Here is a 20,114-nt window from a genome sequence, read left to right as displayed (position 1 = left end):
CTGGGATCAGAAGACTCGTGAGGTGGGGAGAGACTGAAGACCTGAAGACTTGAGCTCTTATCATCTCCAAAACTCAGGACAGGACCATAGTCTGGAATTCTAGAGGAAGAGAAGCATATTAAATTGTGTGTGAATCATCTGCAAAAATAAGAATTTACTGAAGGTGGTGGTCAACAGTTTTTGGATTGTCCAAATTCTTTATCCTAATATTGCTGGTAACTGGACAATAGGTAACAACTGGGAGAAGCATGTTACACACAGATCCTCAAGATACTGTACCATTTCAAGTACTCTCTGCTGCAAATAAGCATATGTTTTATGATTTTAACTCTGAACTCAAAAGATGGATTCAACTGAACCTCTACACTCAAAATGTTTAAGTTGTTGCTCTTTTATGTTGCTTTTATCAACTGTGTCATTTGCATTGGCTACTGAAGATTAAATCAGCATTAAAGCAAAGCACCAACTGTACATGAAGAGCAATGCTAATGCAAATCATTTGTCAACGTGTGCCTGTTATTTTGTATAGCCAGTCCTTTGTTTACTGCAATAAAGAAGCCAGAGGAAGGGCACAGAGATGATATTCAATACAAACTTTGTTTGAGCATCAGGAGCAAATAGCTAAACATTTAAACTGCTTGAACTGAGTTAAACCTCAGTGGCCACAAGTACAACAATGTTTGCGGAGAAAACCATTAATTGCAATAGCATTAAACGTTTCAAAATTGAGTGAGCATGCTTATTATTTCAATGTTCCCACATTGGATTGCTGGAGGTTTTTTAAAAGCAGATGGTAGGAAATCATCAAGGTATAAACCTGAGTATGAATTAAAATAGCTATATATTCTCTGTTGACACAGATTGTGGTTGTTGGACTTGATTTAGACCAACCAATGAGATAATTTCTGCCTACATCATGAGTTTGTACAAACACAACGTGAGAAATTCAATACCGACCCTCTGCTCCAATTCTGCCGTCACTGTCATCATCAGCCGCTGATATGAAACTCTTGGTTTCTGCCTCGGTCAGTGTCCGAGCCCCGGGGACAAACTGACGCAGGAAGTGCCTAGAAATACATACGCACACACACACACACACACACACACACACACACACACACACACACACACACACACACACACACACACATACACACATACATACACACACACAGTACTGTGTTACCAGTACGTCAAGGTACAAATATATTTACAGCATCAGTATCAGGATACTGGTGTAGATGCAGGACATTTTAGATATATCATGTCTCACAAGGAATGGTTATATTATACATCCTGTCATTGTCTCACACACTTGAGCTCAGACTCCTCGATGTAGCCGCTGTTGTCCTCATCGAGGATCTTGAAGACAACTTTGATTTCCTGGGGGCTCTTTGAGGACAGGCCACACAACTGGAAGAACTTTTTGTAGCAGAATGAGTCCGGAGCTGGAAACACACACACACACACACACACACACACACACACACACACACACGTACACACATACACACATTCATGCAGTGAGCATGAGGACCTCCACAACATATTTACCAGTTTGGGGTTATGATCTGGTTGACCTCCCAGCACATATTCTGTGTCCTATTGAGCATCTTAGCTCTTTTAACAATAACAATACAAATAACATTACAACTGTAATATAATAATTCATCATTTTTCAAAAGTTCATTTTTCAAAAAGTGCATTTTTCAAAAGTGCATTTTTCAAACGTGCATTTTTTAAAAGTGCATTTTTCAAACGTGCATTTTTAAAAAAGTGTATTTTTCAAAAAGTGCATTTTTCAAAAAGTCAGGTTGGGAGCTGATTAAACACATGAGATTAAAACTGCATGTGGCTGCTGTCCAGGTGGAAGATTTTCCACCACAGTTTTTTATCTTTTAAATCCAGTAGGCACATGCCTCTGCTAAAACCGACAAGATGATTAAAAACATTTTAAAATGTATAAAGCTGGATATACATCTAGTGGAAAGGATACTGTAGAATATTGAAAACAATGCAGCCATAGAGAAGATTTTGTGTTTTGAATGTCCGAGATTGACTCAATGCAACTCAGATTATCAATTGGTTGATTAATTGCGGATTATTTATTTAGTCAGAGGCAAAGCTATTAATCCTGTGAAGGTGTTGCAATGTTGTCCATGAGTCGTGTATTCTACATTATTTGCCTGCTGGCATTTAATAAAAAATAACTTAGTTTCAAACATGGCTTGGGCATGCCATGTCTCTCTTGCTCTCTTTCTGTGTGTGTGAGTGATGTGTGTGTGTGTGTGTGTGTGTGGAGATGCTACCTTGACAGTCCTTGACAGCGTTTTCAATGGCCTCAGCTGAGAGAATGGAGGTGAGTGACATGTTGGTCCTGTACATTTAAAGAAAAAAAAAATTATTTGTATTATTATTTGTGTCATGCTGTTTTAACTTCTTGTATCTAGGTTAATATTATGATCCCATCAAAACACTCATGATTGTTTGGCAAATATGCTCAAGTTTTCAGAATAAAACCTATTTGTCAATTTAAAAAAAAAAGCAGCATCCTGGTTGGATTTCCCCAGGCCTCTCAATAACTATTTATTAGTTAATAGCTATTTTCTTACTTTCTTTTATTTAAAATATAAATAAATGCAGAAGCCTCGACAGTGTTGTTAATATTTGGTCCCCTTCTCCTCAAAAGACAAACACTTTCTCCATGAATAGATGAATACAGATATTAATCTAGCATCAGAAAAGGTTCCCCTGCTCTGAAAATCAGACTTGCTTTGCTTGAGTAAAAATGAAAATACATCACTTAAATTGTGTTTTTATTCATTCCTATAGTGTTGTATATATGTTTATCATTTTATATGAATAATTCATATCAATCACATATGCTTAGTGAGCCGAAAACACATCCTATTATTGACCAAATAGTTCATGAAAATTCATCAATTGCTCAGCTTCTGTTACTCGGCTCACAAAGAATTTCCGACCAGGTTGAACGTGTCTCAAACGTGCTAAAAGGAAAAATAAAATAGGACAGGTTATGGTTCCACTGCTATAGCACCGCATAGCATGGCGGGCAGCACACCTGGCCAAACACCTGTTTCCCCCCCCCGTGCATCTGTGGGACTCACCGCTGTTGGCTGGGTTTCCTCTCCGACTCCAGGTCCAAAGCAGCAGCAGCAGATGGGTAATAAGGCTTTGTAGTGCCCGCTGACAGCTGGCTCAGTCTTATATACACTGAAGGATGCTTGAGTTTCCAACCTGGCGGCGGATCAAATGTTTCTGCGGCCAGCCGCCTCCTTCTCGTGTTCCTCACCTGCCAATTATCTTGCACTGTTTATATCTGCTATCCACTGACTGCTATCGCCTTCCTCCTCTCCCTCGCTGTCATAAACTTGTCCGATCAACTCTTTCCTAAATGTATCTCCCTCCCTTTCCCTTTCCCTTTCCCCATCTCCACCCCACCCTCCTCTCTTTCTCTCTGCAGGTGCATATGGGGAAGCTTAAATATCTCAAATTTAATCAAGCTCTTTTCTCTCTTTGGTTTGAGTGAATAATCTGGTACATTCAGATGAGAGCAGGGAGTCTTACATCATCTTATGACTCAGTGTTATCCTCAAATGACACAAGCGGTGTCAATAACACTGTCTGAATATGATTTATTATTTAATTGATTTCAGTTTATTCTTATCGTTTTCTGTCTGTGGCCTTAGGCTTATGCAGAGTGTAATGCTTATTATTTTTTTCTTACGGTTTATAAGGTGTGTACCTGGTCACCATGACAACTGGCAACCTTACACTGATGAGGTTGTTGTCTGCAAAGGGAAGCCTTTCAAACCACCTGACACAGCAGCGTCTCCTGTGAATCCAGTCAGCACTAATGGCATTAGCAGGGGACGGGAGGGATGCTTTTATTTGTAACGAGAACCAAGGGAATAAATCTCATCATATGGGGCGACCTTGGCTCAACGGTGAGCAGGGAATGTTAGTTATTGCTGATGTGCAGGTGGAACCTCAGCCCCTCCCATCAGGGAATGAATGGGTGTGAATGTAAAGTATGTAAACGCACGTAAAGCTCAGAAAACAACATTACTGACAGCCCAGAGACACCACCTTGTGGCTGCTTCCTCTCAGTGCAGAGCCATCTTTAGAATGAGCGCCACATGCCAGGGGATTGTATCTCATCTCACTGTATGTATGAGCACAGTCAGGGGTTTTGCTGCTACCGCCTTACTTGGTCTGGTATGACCAGTAGTCTGTGGTGGCTAATGTTAGACAACTTTTGGTAATATAATGCACAATACTTAGTTCGCCTGTGACTTTCTGAATTCCCCCCACTTGTGCTGCTGTTACATTCGATTAGCATTTCAGCTAAATATTTATCATTTATCATCCCTACCACTGGTACTACCAGTTGTGGCCTCAGCGGCTTTTTCATAAAGATTAAACTTAAGATTTCGTGAGAAGAAATAGTTTGAAACTTGGTGCTTCGAGAAATGTGTTTCTTGCTCCCAGATGTATAATGTAAATCATCTTGTGTAAAAACTTCAGGAGCCAGTGGCGGTTTTAAGACCAAAACTACTTGTTGTGTTACTTGGATCTACTGAATCACAACCATATTGAAGACCAGGGTCAAACTTATTGAAAAAGAACCTTTATTGTTTTCTCATCGTCTGTCCGTTTCCCATAAAAGTGCATCATCACTGATCTCACAGTAAGCAAAGCTCACATAGTAAAACAAGGACAGAAGAGAGAGAGAGAGAGATATAGAGAGAGAGAAAGTCAACCAGGCTGTACACTGAGTCAGGTACTTTCATCGTGGACAGCAAAGGGGTGAGCATTGCCAGAGAGGGAAAGAGAGAGAGAGGGTAGGGGGGAGCAGTTCGTTTACGGTCCGGGGGAGGGGAAAGGTCAAATGTATAAAACTGGTGTGGAGAGTTGAAGAGAGAGAGTGAGAGGGATGAGGAGAAGAAGAGAGGAGGCGTATGTCTTGGCTCAAGATGTTCCTTTAGAGTAGTGTAGTAAGATGTGGGTCAGTTCTTCATTTAGCTCTTGACCATGGCGGCGAACTCTGCAGGGCGAAGAAAGAGAGAGAGAGAACTTTGAGTGTCGTTTCAAGATGTCTGGAGGGCTTCAAATATATATTAGATCTGGTTCTAATTCCAGAGAAAGTTCTTCTTGTTTTCTCACCATCCATGCCGATCATGCCGTCACCATCAACGTCACCAGCCTTGAGGAAGGCTTTGGTCTCACCGTCGGTCAGAGCTCTGGCAGAGGCGGAGAAGTTCTGCAGGAACAGCCTGGGGAGGAAGAGCAGAGGGAACCGCTGAGTATTACAGTACAAAGGCCTGGAGATCAGGAATAACCTGTAATTATGTATTCTGCCAGATCAGGAATTAATTGAATTCAGAGTTCTGTCGAGGTCATCTTTCAGAAAATATCCAAAGCTGCTTACTCACTGTATTCTTCTCATTGTATTTAGTTCTGAATAATTTAACATTTGACCATGAAATTATTTTAATTTGATCCCCAACATTTCAAGTCTGTTCTGTTATCTGCTGGCAAAGAAGTGACATCTTAGAGATGGTGCTTACTTCAGCTCCTCCTCCTCAATGAATCCACTCTTGTCCTGGTCAATGACTTTGAAGGCATTCTTGATGTCATCGGCGCTCTTGGCGGACAGGCCAACCTTACCAAAGAAGTCCTTGTGCTTGAAAGAGTCTGCAGCTGTGAGGAGACAGAGGAGGGATCACGTCAGACAGTGTGGATATAGCAAACAGGAAGTGTGTTTTGCCAAAAGAGGCAGAAATTGCATTAAAGTCAAATTCTGCTTGCTCACTGTACTATTGATCCAACCCCATGATGGGGATTAAAGGACTTTAAATGTTAATTTTTACTTAAATGTTAAATGCAGCAACGAATTCTGTGTAATCTTGTATTGTGATATGAACAACTTAATTCTGCAGTAGGACATTCAGCTACAAGTGAGTAAGACAACACAGGTGGAAATAAAGTGTGGATGTATCATCTAGGCTCTCCTACACTGCAATGCTGCATGCTGTGTGATGGGGTTTACCTTGGCAGGCTGCAAGGGCTGCAGTGATGTCAGCCGCGTTGAGGGATGCTGCTAATGCCATTTTTATTTTTTTTTAACTGAGGGAGGAGAGCAGAGAACAAGTCATCAGTTCAGCAGTTCAGCAGTTCAGCAGTTCAGCAGTTCAGCAGTTCAGCGGTAGCAAATCAGACAGGATTAAGCAGTTTTACTTGGATTTTTATAAAGCATGTTATGTTCCCTCACTGCACTTTAGGTCATGATTCAGCGTTCAGAGTTAAGGATCTACTGTAATCTTCATTATGTCATGCAATATATGTTACAGTTCCTCTCTGTGAGTATTCCTCTCTGGCAGCCCCAAAAGACAAGGCACAAATGATCAAATGAAAAGGTAGTCCAAGTTTCCCAAAACCAAGCCCTCCAAGGCAAAAGATCAAATATCCTTTGCAGCTGTTGGTTGGCAAATTGTTTTTTTCCCCCATTTGGTTCCATAGTTAGTCCAAAGCCCAACTCTGAGCCTCTGATGTTCAGAATCTGGCCCTGTGCGGCCCTTTCCTCGATTTACATCCCATTGCATGAAGTTGAAGCCCTGAAACACTCTCTGAGTCAGGCAGTAGATTTCTTTCCTAAAGGTTTGCAGCTCCTCAGTGCAACTCACCTTGGGGGGTTATCTCCAAAAGCTAGAGTGGATTCTCTCAGGTTGAATTTGCTCACTGCAGTGAACCCCTCAGCCGCTCTCGCAGGCTTATATACCTTCACCCGGCCGAAATATGATGCATAGGCTATGTAATAGACACTGTGTGCAAAGCAGTCGAAGCAGTCGGTCGAAAAATTTGTCTAGTAGACAGAGCTGTTCTATTTATATGCACATAAATGAAGATGCTTAAATGGTAGGCTGTGTGGGCCTATGCAAAAGTGCTTGATATTGCATAGGGCTAATAATATACGGTGCTGATTTGGGTGAAACGTACCCTGTGGCCACGTAGTTGTGATCACCATGCAGAGCACCATGTAGTGAAGAACGAGCTAAACTCTTTTATTGTTTAATCAAATAATCAGGCAGATCAAGCAGGTTTGTAGAGTGAGTTATTGCAGCTACTTATTGTATGGACAGGTATGTTGATTAATGAAGTTGTTCCTGTTATGAACCTCTGTGCCTTAATATCAGCATATTTAACGACGTATCCAACACTTTTCATGAGTAATGTAAAGGTGTTTATTAAACTTTTCAATGGGACTTTTCGAATTCAATTTTATTATGATGGTTGGGATGTTTGTCAAATATCTATTGTGTAAGCCCCTTTTAAATGACAGCTCTCATCTTAAGTATATGTCGCTATTGGATCCTTTAATAAAGAAATTATGTATGCAAAAACATTGAAGTTGTTTCTTATTATGCACCCTATAGCAAAGCACAAGCCACCCTACAGCTTTACGCCACAGTCGCCTATCACAATAAAATACCGACATGAGCCTCTGAACTGAACAGATTTGGTGATAACGAGTCATGTTCATAATTGCGCGTAAAATGCCTGAATTGACTTTGCTGCCATGCTAGTTATTATCAGAAAAGTCTGGTGGTTGTGATTGATCATCACAGGCGATGGTTCTGTGGTGTCTAAAAATCTAAAAATCATATGGCTCGTTAAAGACTTTATATGTTTTGTTTTATACAAAGATCGCAAGAGGAATATGTCCAATAACTAAGGTTTCTCTGTTATTGCATTTGGCTCAATGTAGTGGAGCATTTGTGGACACCAGACTCAATCAGAGCGGCAGGAAGTGACACCATGTAGCTATTTGGTCTTCCTGCAAAGTTAAATGCATTTTTATAAATGTTCCGCCAGTCTTTATCAGAGGGCCAAAGAGGGGAGGAGGAGGGGTTTGATAAGATGGCAAGTGATCCACTTAAATGCTTTAATTCAACAGCACATATCACCAGAATCTACTGGACATGGACCATCTGCCAGGTTTTATTTTTGGAGCTCTTACACCCATTCAGACCATTTCTCCTTGTGGCGATGACATTATTTGTGGTGATATTTTAGGAAACCGTAAAAGCTGATATCGTCATTGTCATCATCATCGTCATCATCATCACCACCATCATCATCATCATCATCATCATCATCATCATCTCAACACTTCAGTGTTAAACTGCCGTGTGGTTGCGTAATGACGCAGAGTTCTCACACAGCACCAGACAATGACATTAGTGAACCGGTACAAGGGGGTCTTTCCATGCCCATATTTGCTCTCATGACAGGTGCAGGTTGTTGTGTACCCATCATACATCAGGTGGCAGTGTTGAGATGATCCTGAGCCTAAAGCTAATATTGAACTATCAGCAGATTTCAATTGCCTGTCTAAATCATCATCAAACCTATATTATATATTAATTATCCAGACAATCTATGGGTTGAGCTTCTGTCATTTATTCTTATTTTAACTCCAGATGTAGTTCTACAAAGTCGGATCTCTTTTGGTGTGTTGACTGATTCACTTCAGTAGCTTCAGTAGCTTCGGGTGTGTGACGTTTCAGCAGGCAGAAAAAAGTCCAAATCTTCTTAAAAGTTCAGTAAAACTCATTTTTGGCTTTTAACATTGTCTGTGGTCAAGCGAGGTCTCTCACCTCAAGCGACTCAGCCATAGATACTGGACCTAGTCCTGCCCTTCTTCAATATCAGGTTTAAATTACAAATATCTCACAGTGTGGATGAAACCCATCAAGCAAGGCCATGGTTGTCTGCACACACACACCTTCCTATCCCAAACTTTACATTTGAAATGTGCATTTGAAAAAGAAAAAGTTAAGTATTTAGAAAGCTCAGCCTAAACTTCCCCCACCTGCAGTACTGAGAAATCACATGATATGACTATTGCTCGAAGCTGCAGCAGATATTTATTTGTGCCCTTTTTATTGAACTATGTTTCTCTCAGGCTCCACCTGAGAACAGGAGCCCTTATGCAGCTGCAGAAATAGAAGTGACCTATATTCTCTGCCATCTGAGAGAAAGTGGCGAATAAATGTGCCTCGCTGACAGAAGTCCTGCACAGAAACTCTATCCTGTCCCAGAGTTTCTCACTGCAAGCACTCCTTAGACCAGCACACACCAGTCCTCCCATCACAGAGCTGCTTCTCTGCAGGGGCCTCTATACCAGCTGTGTCCCGCCTGTGCCCCCCCCCCCCCCCCCTCCACATTTCTGGGCTAGAGTAGTTGAGCCCAACGTGTAATATGTTGTGGTATTTCCCCCCATCTCTACTTACTGTACCACCATTTTACTGGCCTTGATTTGAGTATTTCCACATTTTCTTTTGTAGTATTATAAATTATACATATATATGTGTGTATTTGATAGCTGCAGAAAGCAGTCAAAATTACTTCTATCTTAACGAACTACAATAGATCATAATGACCAAATAAGATACACTGACAGGAGCTATTCTGCATAATGTTTTACTTTATTACTTTCAGTACTTTTTGTTGCTAATACTTCTACACTCTTACTTAAGAATACATTTGAATGCAGTACTTATGCATGTAATGAAGTATGTCACATTGATGTATTGCTACTCTTAAATACTTACAATAAATTAGCTAAATAATTAATCATTTTCACAGTCAAATTATTCGGAGGAAATACATTATAGACTGTTTTATGGCCACAATGAGCTTGTTAACATGTATATTAAGTCAGCAAAAGCAAAGCAAATAATTAGTTTGGTTGTGTTGATAAATATCAAAATCATCTTTCAATTGTCATACTTTGAACTATTTCAAAGAAAACAGTTGATTTGTTGAGTTCATGTTGTCTATGTGTAAACACATAATTCATACCAAATAACCCCATCTAAGGTGTCAAATTAAGGTTGCCAGAATGACAAACACTTAATTTGCACAGGGCTGTTAATTAGAGAAACCGAAGCCTCCGAGCCCCCCGTGGACATCTCCCAGTGCTCAATATAACATCATCACACGAGGCACATGACAGGCTCATTCATGTCTGCGAGGGTGAAGAAACACACTGTAACGTCTCTTTTCTGGCAGGGAAAGACACAGAGACGCAAGATTTCAGGTTTCTAGTGACTTTATTAGGTTACTTTCCATTAAAACTACAACTTATTGCTCTCAACACATAAGATTCCTGGATGAGTCTGTGTAATTTACTGCAGCTGTAGAAAAAAGGTCCGCCGCTGAGATTATCTCCATACAACAAATCATATGGATCACGGTTGTTTTATGCAGACTTGACCAGCGCAGAAAACTCTGAAAAGAAGAAAAGACAGAAGACATTTTAAAATATTTGCTCTTTCACATTCACCGGGCAATAGTCATCTTCTCATTTCGTGAAACTCCAACGACGACAAACACCGAGCAGACTGAAGTGTTTGGCAGTGACACTTTGTATGAGGTGATTGTTGGAGCTGCACTCAAGCTGCCTAGCAACACAGTCAAAAACACCAGAGGGGCAAAAGAGTTCTTAAATTCAGCTTTTTATTTTTTATTTTTAAACTATTTTGCTGATTGATGCAAGTGCTCACAGATAAGATAAAAGTAAAAAACTTTTCTTGCAGTACAGAAATAGTACCAACCTTCTGAGACATGTTTTGGAGTGATACATTACTTTTGGTCATGATGAATACACAACATGTATAATTAACAATAGGGCAGTTTTTAGCAGTTTATTATTATTATTTTTTGTGTGCATTTAATAGGATGTTGCACCATTTTTCCTCCAGTTTTTAAATAAGGGTTGAAAACAAACTTTGTTGTATTTTGTTTCTGTTTCTGTATTATTTCTTCAATTGATTTTCTGTATAATATTATTATTCCCAATTTAATTGCCACTTGTTTTATATATTTTGGCTGCATAACATGAATCAGATTAAAACACAATGATTTAAAAGAAAAACAATGAACAATATGGTAGATGCAGGGTGAATCCTTGTATCTGATTGGCTATTTTTGCTCTTAGCATAAATATGAAAAATCATGTGATCACTCAGATTGCTCTCGGAGGTTACTCCTACACTTTATTGTGTCGTATTCTTCACTCTCAACAAGGAGCTTGAACTCATGCGATTCGTAGAGGTTTGATAACGGTGTCTCTGTCCCCTCTCAGTGAGTAAGAACGGGAGTGCTCCTCTTCCTCACGCCATCTACGGTTAAGTGCTCAGACCTTCTTACCTTCCCAGCCGATCTTCCCGTCTCCGTCCGCGTCTCCCTCCAGCATGAAACCTCTGGTCTCAGTTGTAGTCAGTTGCCTCGCTCCTTTGGAGAAGTTCTGCAGGAACAGTCTGATCATAAGGGATGAAGCAGGAAAGGTGCCAGAACACAAGGGAACAAAATGGAAAGAAACATTAAATGTGTTTCATTTGCAGAAAAACTACCAACCGTCTGGTTGAGATACAGCTCGACTCATGAATAGATAGATGAAATAGCATATATAGTATATTTTTCTGTGTATAAAACTCAACTGTAACTCATCCTGTTCGATGAAGCCACTTTTGTCCTGGTCCAAAATCGTAAAGACGCTCTCAACCTCTGTTGGAGTTTTCTTGGACAAACCCACTGTCTTGAAAAACGTCTTCGGGCTGAAGGAATCCTTCACTAAAAGTCAAATAACAGATGAAACTTGATTAGATCTCAGCATTTAAAACGATGACGTTACTTTGAGGTTTCAATAAACTACAGTGAACTGCAAAAACAAAGGCCTTACGTCCTTTGACAAAGATCCCACAACCATCTCCTCACCTTTACAAGCGTTAATAGCCAATGTGATGTCCGAGGCTGCGAGAAAGTCGGTGATAGCCATGGTGGTGGAGAACCTGTTGTGTTGGATGTGGCAGCCTGGTGCAATATGGGACCACTGGCGAGCAGTAAGAAAATACAGGTTACAATGAATAGGTTTTTAACCCCCCCCCCCTCCCTCCTGAAACCCTGTGTCAGAAACCACCAGTGTCCTTCTGTTCGCTGTCATCTGCAGCTGACCACTTCAGCAAACACTTTGTGCGTGTGTGTGTGTGTGTGTGTGTTTGTGTGTGTGAAAGGGAGGGTGAAATATGGAGAATCTTGCCATAGCACAACTGTGTTGTCAAGGTCTCTCTAGGGGTCGGAGGTCATCGTGGTTTTAAACCCACCTGAAGAAACCTAATATCTGTCGATAAACAAAGGTCTCAGTCAATAAGGTTACATTTGGTGCATCTGGGGGGAATCTGGCTAGCTTGCATTTCCTCGCCTCTTGCTTGTGGACATCGCTGGCAGTATTTCTGCAGGCTGTAAACATCCTGTAATTACGGCCTCTGTCACTTTCAGGCTGCGCTCCGTGGAGATGTCTCCACTCACAGTCACCTTGTTCCCATAAGCTACTTTTAGCATATGAGTTCTCAAACGAGTGGGTGTTCATCTAAAAAGATGCTAAACATGCTAAAGACATATCGTGACAGGCACACTCACACACTTCATTTGGGTGAATTTATATTAATGTGCATAACTATTAGCTTTGTACATTAATATTACATAACTTGTATCTAGAAGTCACAAGCTTCAGCATACCTCCCAGAAATGAAATTTTTCTGAATTCTAATGATATATAAAAAACTGTGTGTTTTAGAGTTTGTATCACTCATTTAGTTTGGATTATATTAAGCTAGCTAGTGTATTTAGGTCCTTTAGTCAAACGCTATTCGCAAAAGGTTTTGTAATTTGTAATTTGAGGTGTGTTATGTTATTTGTTTTGTCTTTTTAACCCTTTTAGATCACATCCCCAGTCATATTGTGACACACCTATTCAAAATATGACGTGTGCTTATGCAAATGATATCATGATGTCCAACCATCTATATTCTAACACAAACTTTTGTGCAGTCCGATCAAATGCGAAGGATTTGATGTATTTCAGTCCTTCTTGTAACTACACCCCTTAAATAGCTAAAGCTGCTCTCACTTCTGTTTCACTGACGGGTCTTTAAATGGCTTTTGAACAAGAGACAGATGTGTCAACCATATTTTACACTTCCTGTAGTAGCAAGCTAGTGTTGGCTTCGTCAGTTAGCCACCTGACGCTACCTTTTTCAACTTAGAGATGCATAACTCTCTACTCAGCAAACATTTATGCTATAGGACTAAGTCTGACCAGATATTTCACAAGTTAAATGACATTTGTTCAAATAACTGGTCGAATAAAGCTAAAATAGGGATGTTTTAATTGAATTAAAGTTATTATCTGACCATTGGGGGGAGGTTTAAATAAATCCATGTTGAGTCAGTTTATCTAGCTGCATTTGGGGTTGTTGACATGTCTCATCCTGCTGAACACCGGTTGAAATTAAAACCTAAAAAACACCAAACTTGGACACAACAAGTATTACCTGATGGTGACAGTATATTGTTGAGTTATGTGCCGTGCAAGACAAGAAGCCATATTTTTTCTTTTATATTTTTGACGTTCACAGCCAGGGTTTGATACTGAAACACAGCAAACACAAGTGGTATAGGTACATTTTTTGATTTAACAATAACAATGGAGTCTCCGTAAAATCTCCTGCTGAAGAATTCCCACACTTGCAGGTGGTTTGGCAGTTTGCAACTATTAAATATTGGAAATGGAGGGTGGTTGGCTGGCAATGTTGTAGACTTTTCTTCTGGCAAAACACAAAACCCTCCTCACCACATTTGACCCCTTTTGTGTAACTGAATGCACTCATTTCCTGCTTGCTAATGCCATCAGGATTTGAAAAGCAGTGTTTTCCTAAGTTTTAATCCACATATGTCTTTATGGCTCCCATGTGTGAGGGGCTGCTGGAGCTCTCCATCTACTGCGTCAATCCGGCCGTAACAGGCAGCCCTGTTGGCCCAGGGTCTGAGAGTGACGTGAGCCTGGTTTCCTCAGGATGGACTACTTTGAGGCCTGCAGCAACCAGAGGGGCAGAGGAACGACAAAAACATCCTCTGCTCCCCTTCACGTACCTGCCCCCCTCAGCCTTGTCCCTTTCCACGCTCCGATGCTTGTTTTCAGGAAGACCAGGCTTCCTGCGTGATGGAGCGTTGGATGAGAGGAGGAAGAGGGGGGATGGGACAGAGAGGAAAAGACAGACACAGAGAGATGGATAGGGATTGGGGTGACTGTCCAGTGCGTTGGCAGCTGTGAGGAGTAGGAGAACCATGAACAGGGAAGACCACAGTACAAATATTTTGCGCTGATAGAAAACTTTTCTTTTCTTGGTGTCTTGCCCCTGAAGAGAAGTCTTGTCCTATGTGAGCAAAGCAGACAGGGAGCAACCTAATGCGCTACTGGGCTTAATTTGAGGAAGATAAATCCATTGAGTGTACATGTCGAAATCCTGCAGGACCTGGAATTTTTTACTTTTACATGCCTGACATACAAAGTGTCCTGTTTTATTCCATTTGTGTTGGAAATTAGTGAGTGATGGGACAATCCGCACCTGGAAACCAAGAGAGGTAAGTATTATAAGAATATATAGTAGGTTGCATTTTATGCACATGAAAAAACTAGACAGTATTGAATACATTCTTGTTTTGCAATGAATTGGTTTGTCCAAGTCTTTGTATCTATAGCAACATGATTGAGTGAGCTGGTAGACATCCAGTGTGTTGCCCAAGGACACTTTGACAGGATGTATGAATTCACTCACACACACAGACATATTTAGGGATTTGTCATGTGGTATTTGGCTGCTTTCTCCCCTGTAGCATCAATCAACATTTTATCGGAAATTATCACGTAATCTTTTACTATATCATAGATCATTGCGGTAAAAGCTAAAATAGATCGACTACAAAGTTTGTTTAACAACAGCGAGTTATTCACTGTAAAAAAAACACACTAACCATCAGTATCTTTACCCTTTTTGTCCTTCTCCCTCACTCCATTACACTTTAGGGGACTTTTGCAGACTGTGTTGCATCATTTTTGTTCATGTCTTTACAACAATGTAATGAACTCAGGTAGTTGAGGGTGTTGTTAACTGGATGACTGTAGGTGTGGTTGTTTGATCCAAGGCTCCTTCTGTCCACAAGTGAGCCTTACATTTTACCGCTATTATTCACATACACAACTGATTTAGTCCGTTTGTCACAACTAATGCATGCTAAAATAAATGGTTGGGAAGAGAAACAGGAGGAAAGTGAGGATGGGAAATGTTGCAGAAAAATATCCAGCTTTTCTCAAGCTGAATATTTCTCAGCAAACATTTTTATTTGATTATGTCATTGTGGTTGTTGCTGTATTCTTGAGATATATCTTTGCATTATGGAAAACCTTTTTTTAATGAGACATTCATGAGAAAATTCATGATGTTTGACCTTTAACCTCCTCTGTGTAGATACATTAAATAATGAACACCAGATTTCAAATGTCACTGTGTTTAATGCCATTCAGTAGAAACAACGTACCCTGTAAGAAACCTTAATTCAGATGGATGATGACGTCATCAGGTTGGATATAATATGCTGCTGCATGCTAAGCTAAATCTCTAAGTCTCTCTGCAACGTCTGAAGCGTTTGACCTCTCAGAAAGAGACTTGTTCATTCTTACATGCATCCCCGAGAAAAGTGGTTGCTCCTCCTTTTTTCCTGGGCTCAGTTACCGCCTCTTCTATTTCTATCTACAGCTGTGTGGTGGGCATGCCAGTGACACTCTTAAATTCAGCCAAGACTGCTCCAACACACACGTTTTAAGCTCCACCCTCACTATCAGTCTCATCTCTCCGCGCTGTGTTGGCCTCAATCTTTAATCTGTGTTGATGTTGTTTGTGGCATTCAATGTGCCAGTGTCTGTATGCATGGAACTCTCCGCACTGCTCTGTTTTGACATGAATCAATCAAGACTGTATGTGTGAGAGTGGTGGTCTGTATATGCATTTATTTTGAGTATGTACACTGTACTGTACTGCATATATGAACAGTGTGCATGCGGTTGCCTCTCAGGTAACCTCTGCTCCAGTATTGGCCTGTGACAAAATCTTCGATCACTTCAATCTTTAATCAATTCACCATTAAATAAACATTTAGAAATTACTGTCAATATAAAGGCCTTTATTTAATGTGTAAAAATGACTCAAATACGGCATAATCATCTGTGCTAAACTGCAATTAAAAGTACAAGAGTAGCTTTTTGAGGATTTATTTGATTGACAGTTACGTGTGGACACCATGAAAAGGCCAATGAGAACGAAGCATCTAGACTGAACCATTTCAATATGAGTTCAATAATCCAACAAGTCCCTCTTCAATTCAGATATGATCTATATATATACATAAGAAGAAGAACTGGCGAGCTTAGCTTAGCTCGAAGACTGCTAGCTGTTTCCCTCTGTTTCCAGAAACAATGCAACGCTACATTAGCCAGCTCGTAGCTTCATATTTTGAATCCTGCCAATAAAAATATATTTCCCTAAATGTCAAAGCTTTCAAAGAAAAAGACCTGTGTGTATGTTGCCGAGCTGGTGGGAGGCCACAATTATCTGGCGTCGCCTTGGTCTATCAAAAGCTGGAGGGAAGTTGATCCTCCTCCGCCTGGTAGATAACTGAACATATGAAATGCCTGTCAAATGCACAGAAGTGCAGCCTTTTCTTACTTCAGCGTCCTGGCTGCTCTATTTCTTAACTGTTTGAGCTGTAACTAAGGGACAATCCTGACTCATTACATTTTTGACTTAAATGTGGTTGCTGTGCAACTGGATCAGGGCCCGACGAATACCAGCCAGCTTAGGATGCAAGTGATAGGATATGTTCTGGGACAAGACAGGGTAGGGGTTGAGGAGGGGGGAGTTAGGGACTCCCTCTGAAGACGGGAGGTTGAAGTCTCAGCAAATATAGTGGTGTCAGGGAGAGAGGCATGGTCTTGATTTATAGGTGTGCTGGAACGATGGATGTACGGGACACAGAAGCCTGAAATATATTCCTTCTGACCAACATTTTCTCCATACGACAGGGGACAAGGGATCCACCAGCCCAAATAAGTCTCCATTTAAAAGTAAGGGTTTGTGGTAGTGTCCTGTTTCTTGTTCCTATAGTGTGAGGTAGTGTGATATACCCCCAGGCAGCACCTGATTCCCAAATAAAGATATGTATATTCCAATGTCACAGGCCTCTGTAAACCTCATCACATTTAAGATTAGCCGCTGAAACAGATCTGCTCTTATCTGCTCAGGATTGTGTGTGTGTGTCTGTAAATGAGAGCTCTGTCAACGAGCGGTCAAACTCAGCTCCGCCATAAACACTTTAAACCACTCGAGGAGTCCCACAGCTGTCCCAGCCTGCTTGTGCTCTAGCTTGTGTGCCTATGTGAGTGTGAGAGGCCACAGGTCAGCAGTCCTGACATTTCAAGCCAATACCTCTTCCCTTGTGTGCGTGTGTGGACTCTGTGTTAACTTTATGTTATTGCTGAAATATCATTTGCTCCCTGCTCCCTTAACTGTGGTTTGATTACAGGGTGACGTACGTGTTTCCATACATACACTGTTGCAGATATTGCTCAACCTTTTGAAAGCACAGAAGCAGAAATGGGCCCACGTGAAGTGACAGACAGGCACAGGCCTTTCACCACCGCCACGCTGACGCAACGGGTTAATGTTAAAAGCTGTTCTCTTTCTTGCTCTTCGTGCTTGTCCGGTAGCGGGACGGGTGCAGGTGTGATCGGATAATCGTAAAAAAAGGAAAAAATGCAAAGGAAAAAATTTGAAGTCTGATTATGGGGCATATTTGTTTTTTAAGACATTGCTTTTGCTAAGAGTTTCAGTTTGTGTGTGTGTCTGCTCCAGATATCCTCAACCCGATACCCCCACTTAGGCCAACTGCGACACTCTACTGCCCCGTAGTGGTAGAACACTGCAACGACCTGTGCTGTAGAAAAAAGGTTTTCGTTAACTGGAAAACAACACTCAGAAATGTAGATTCATAATTAGTATTATTTAATACAAGCAAACTGTGGAAAAAATAGAAAATGGGTCTTATAAATAATTTAGGTTCAGCAACACTTAATTAACAAATATATTCTCGTGCTATTTAACTGTATGTATATATTTGAATATAACTATTGACACTCAACATGTCACAGCTGAAATATAAATCTATATAAATGAGAGCTTGAAAGTGTGCACATTCATCATCCTGCATGCACATGTCGTTCTTATTAATGACTGCAGTGCAAGGCAGTGACATTCCCTAACTGAACACATTGTACACCCAACATCACAGAGGGCATCTCTGTATGGCAGCACTTCCATTTTGCTTTTCAGCAGGGTCTTGTTTTGCCAACTCAGATATTTATTTCTCCCTGTGTCATGAAATGGATTTCATATGGTGAATGATGGAGTAATAAATGCAATCCATGCTCTTATGGCACCAGGAAATTAATAACGACGGACCAACACAGACCCACCCTCCTCACTCACACAGCTCTCGACCCTTCAGTCTCTCTACACTTTGTCATACTTACACACCCCCTACTCTCGTTACACTCACACACACTCACACTTCTCCCAATATGGCAGTGCCCTTGGCAGCAGTGGTGCTAGTTCAGGCAGGCAGCGCTCCGAAGTCTGGACTGAGGAAGAGCAGGTGTACTGCTGTCAACAGAGGCTCATAAATACTCTGCCAGCGATCTGAGATGGATTACACGTTTATGTCATCATATTAAAGACTCTCTGTCAGCAGACACGTTTAAGGCCTCATAATCTCCTGCCTAAGAGAGAAAACGTTGAGAAATGTTTTTTTAAAGGCGTTTAAGGCACTGCTCCCCACTATGCAGCACAACCAGTGCTGCTCTGCAACAAAATAGAGTTAAATCCCAGCTTCTGTCATTGAAGATATAAATGCTGCCAAAAAAATTTACCTCGAGAGGGCATTACAGTTGTATTGCCTTGAACAAATATGTAGACAACAGTGATGTGTTTACCATTCTGTATGCTGTTATTTTAATGTCACATTTCAACCCCTCTCGACCCCTCTCCTCTGCAGCTGTAAGACCCTGCTGTGTCCAAATAAAGGCTGCAAACAGCACTACAAGCGTTCTGACTGGATGTTTCACTTTCCCATACAGCGCTTTGCAGTGCCCCGTTCTATTGGAGGCGTACAGTGACTCCAGCTCCATGTGTTCCTCTTCAGGCCTCAGGCCTGGTGTATCCTGCATGCTCAGAATAAGTCCAAAGATCTCCAATTACCCTCCTCTCACGGATTGTTTGGTGTCACTCGCCGGCGGGATATGATGATTCTGCTCTTGCAGTGTAAACGGATAGTTCCTCAGTTCTCCTGGTGTTCACCCTGCAAGTTACAGCTCAATCGGAGCAGTGAGATATAGCAGGACCAAACCAATTAAGTAAAAATTCAGGCTGAGGTGTCACCTTGGTGCTTTGGTTTGTTCTCACCCTCATTGGCAAAACAGACACGTTCTTTATTGTATGTGACCTGTTGATGCCCCCGATTCAGGTTTCCCTGTATGCTGCAAGGCATTGTGGGATGGGTGATGATGAGAGAGTTGGGCAGCTGGAACAATGGCTGGTTGCAAACCAAATTAGCCCGCTTTTAGCCCACCACTGGCTGAAAGAGCAGATACATCAGTGGCTAAATGATATTGACTGCTTTCTTCTGCTTAAATTAACCACAGCAGATAATATACGACATACATCAGGCTTCCTCAGCTTGCCCCCCGGTCCGTCAGAAGGCCTGAAACCAAAGAGGTACCATTCACTCATCTGACATTTGGGTGCAGAAGTTGATGAGATATCATATTATGAGCGACTCAGACAGCGCACATCAATCATTCCTCCAATGTGAAAATAGAATGTGCCGGAAAACAAGTTCTCACTTTGTTCCAGGGAGAAGGCTTTCAGCTCTGGCGACTGTATCACATCCTCACACGTACTGCAAAGCCCAGTGAAAAAAGAGTTGACTACACTGAAACACTGTACTGTGAGAGTGCACCAGCTGACCTGATAGTCTTCCATGGGATGCCCCAGAGGACGACTGTACAGTGAAGTGACGGGAAGGCGGAGGGAGGGATGGTGGCCAAAAGCAAAATGAAGGCCGGAAGGAGAAGAAGA

At 41.3% G+C, this 20,114-nt stretch overlaps 3 protein-coding genes across 3 annotated transcripts; all 3 read right to left on the bottom strand.

Annotated features, from left to right (window-relative positions):
* Window positions 1–73: 73 nt before the first annotated feature.
* pvalb9 (parvalbumin 9) lies at window positions 74–3,140 on the bottom strand. The gene is made up of 5 exons (XM_034558555.1): window positions 3,129–3,140; window positions 2,310–2,377; window positions 1,316–1,448; window positions 958–1,067; window positions 74–99 (listed from the first exon to the last, which is right to left on the bottom strand). The coding sequence occupies exons 2-5, from the start codon at window positions 2,368–2,370 to the stop codon at window positions 74–76; spliced, it is 330 nt and encodes a 109-aa protein (XP_034414446.1). The 5' UTR covers window positions 2,371–2,377; window positions 3,129–3,140.
* A 1,902-nt stretch (window positions 3,141–5,042) lies between these two features.
* Window positions 5,043–6,134, bottom strand: pvalb3 (parvalbumin 3). The gene is made up of 4 exons (XM_034559194.1): window positions 6,074–6,134; window positions 5,592–5,724; window positions 5,188–5,297; window positions 5,043–5,068 (listed from the first exon to the last, which is right to left on the bottom strand). The coding sequence occupies exons 1-4, from the start codon at window positions 6,132–6,134 to the stop codon at window positions 5,043–5,045; spliced, it is 330 nt and encodes a 109-aa protein (XP_034415085.1).
* Window positions 6,135–10,288: 4,154 nt separating this feature from the next.
* Window positions 10,289–11,866, bottom strand: LOC117749010 (parvalbumin, thymic-like). Its single transcript, XM_034559193.1, has 4 exons — window positions 11,806–11,866; window positions 11,529–11,661; window positions 11,239–11,348; window positions 10,289–10,317 (listed from the first exon to the last, which is right to left on the bottom strand). The coding sequence occupies exons 1-4, from the start codon at window positions 11,864–11,866 to the stop codon at window positions 10,289–10,291; spliced, it is 333 nt and encodes a 110-aa protein (XP_034415084.1).
* Window positions 11,867–20,114: the final 8,248 nt, after the last annotated feature.

This window comes from Cyclopterus lumpus, chromosome 19 (assembly GCF_009769545.1).
Source record: "Cyclopterus lumpus isolate fCycLum1 chromosome 19, fCycLum1.pri, whole genome shotgun sequence".
Classification (NCBI taxonomy): domain Eukaryota; kingdom Metazoa; phylum Chordata; class Actinopteri; order Perciformes; family Cyclopteridae; genus Cyclopterus; species Cyclopterus lumpus.
This window is presented reverse-complemented; position numbering and strand designations above follow the sequence as displayed.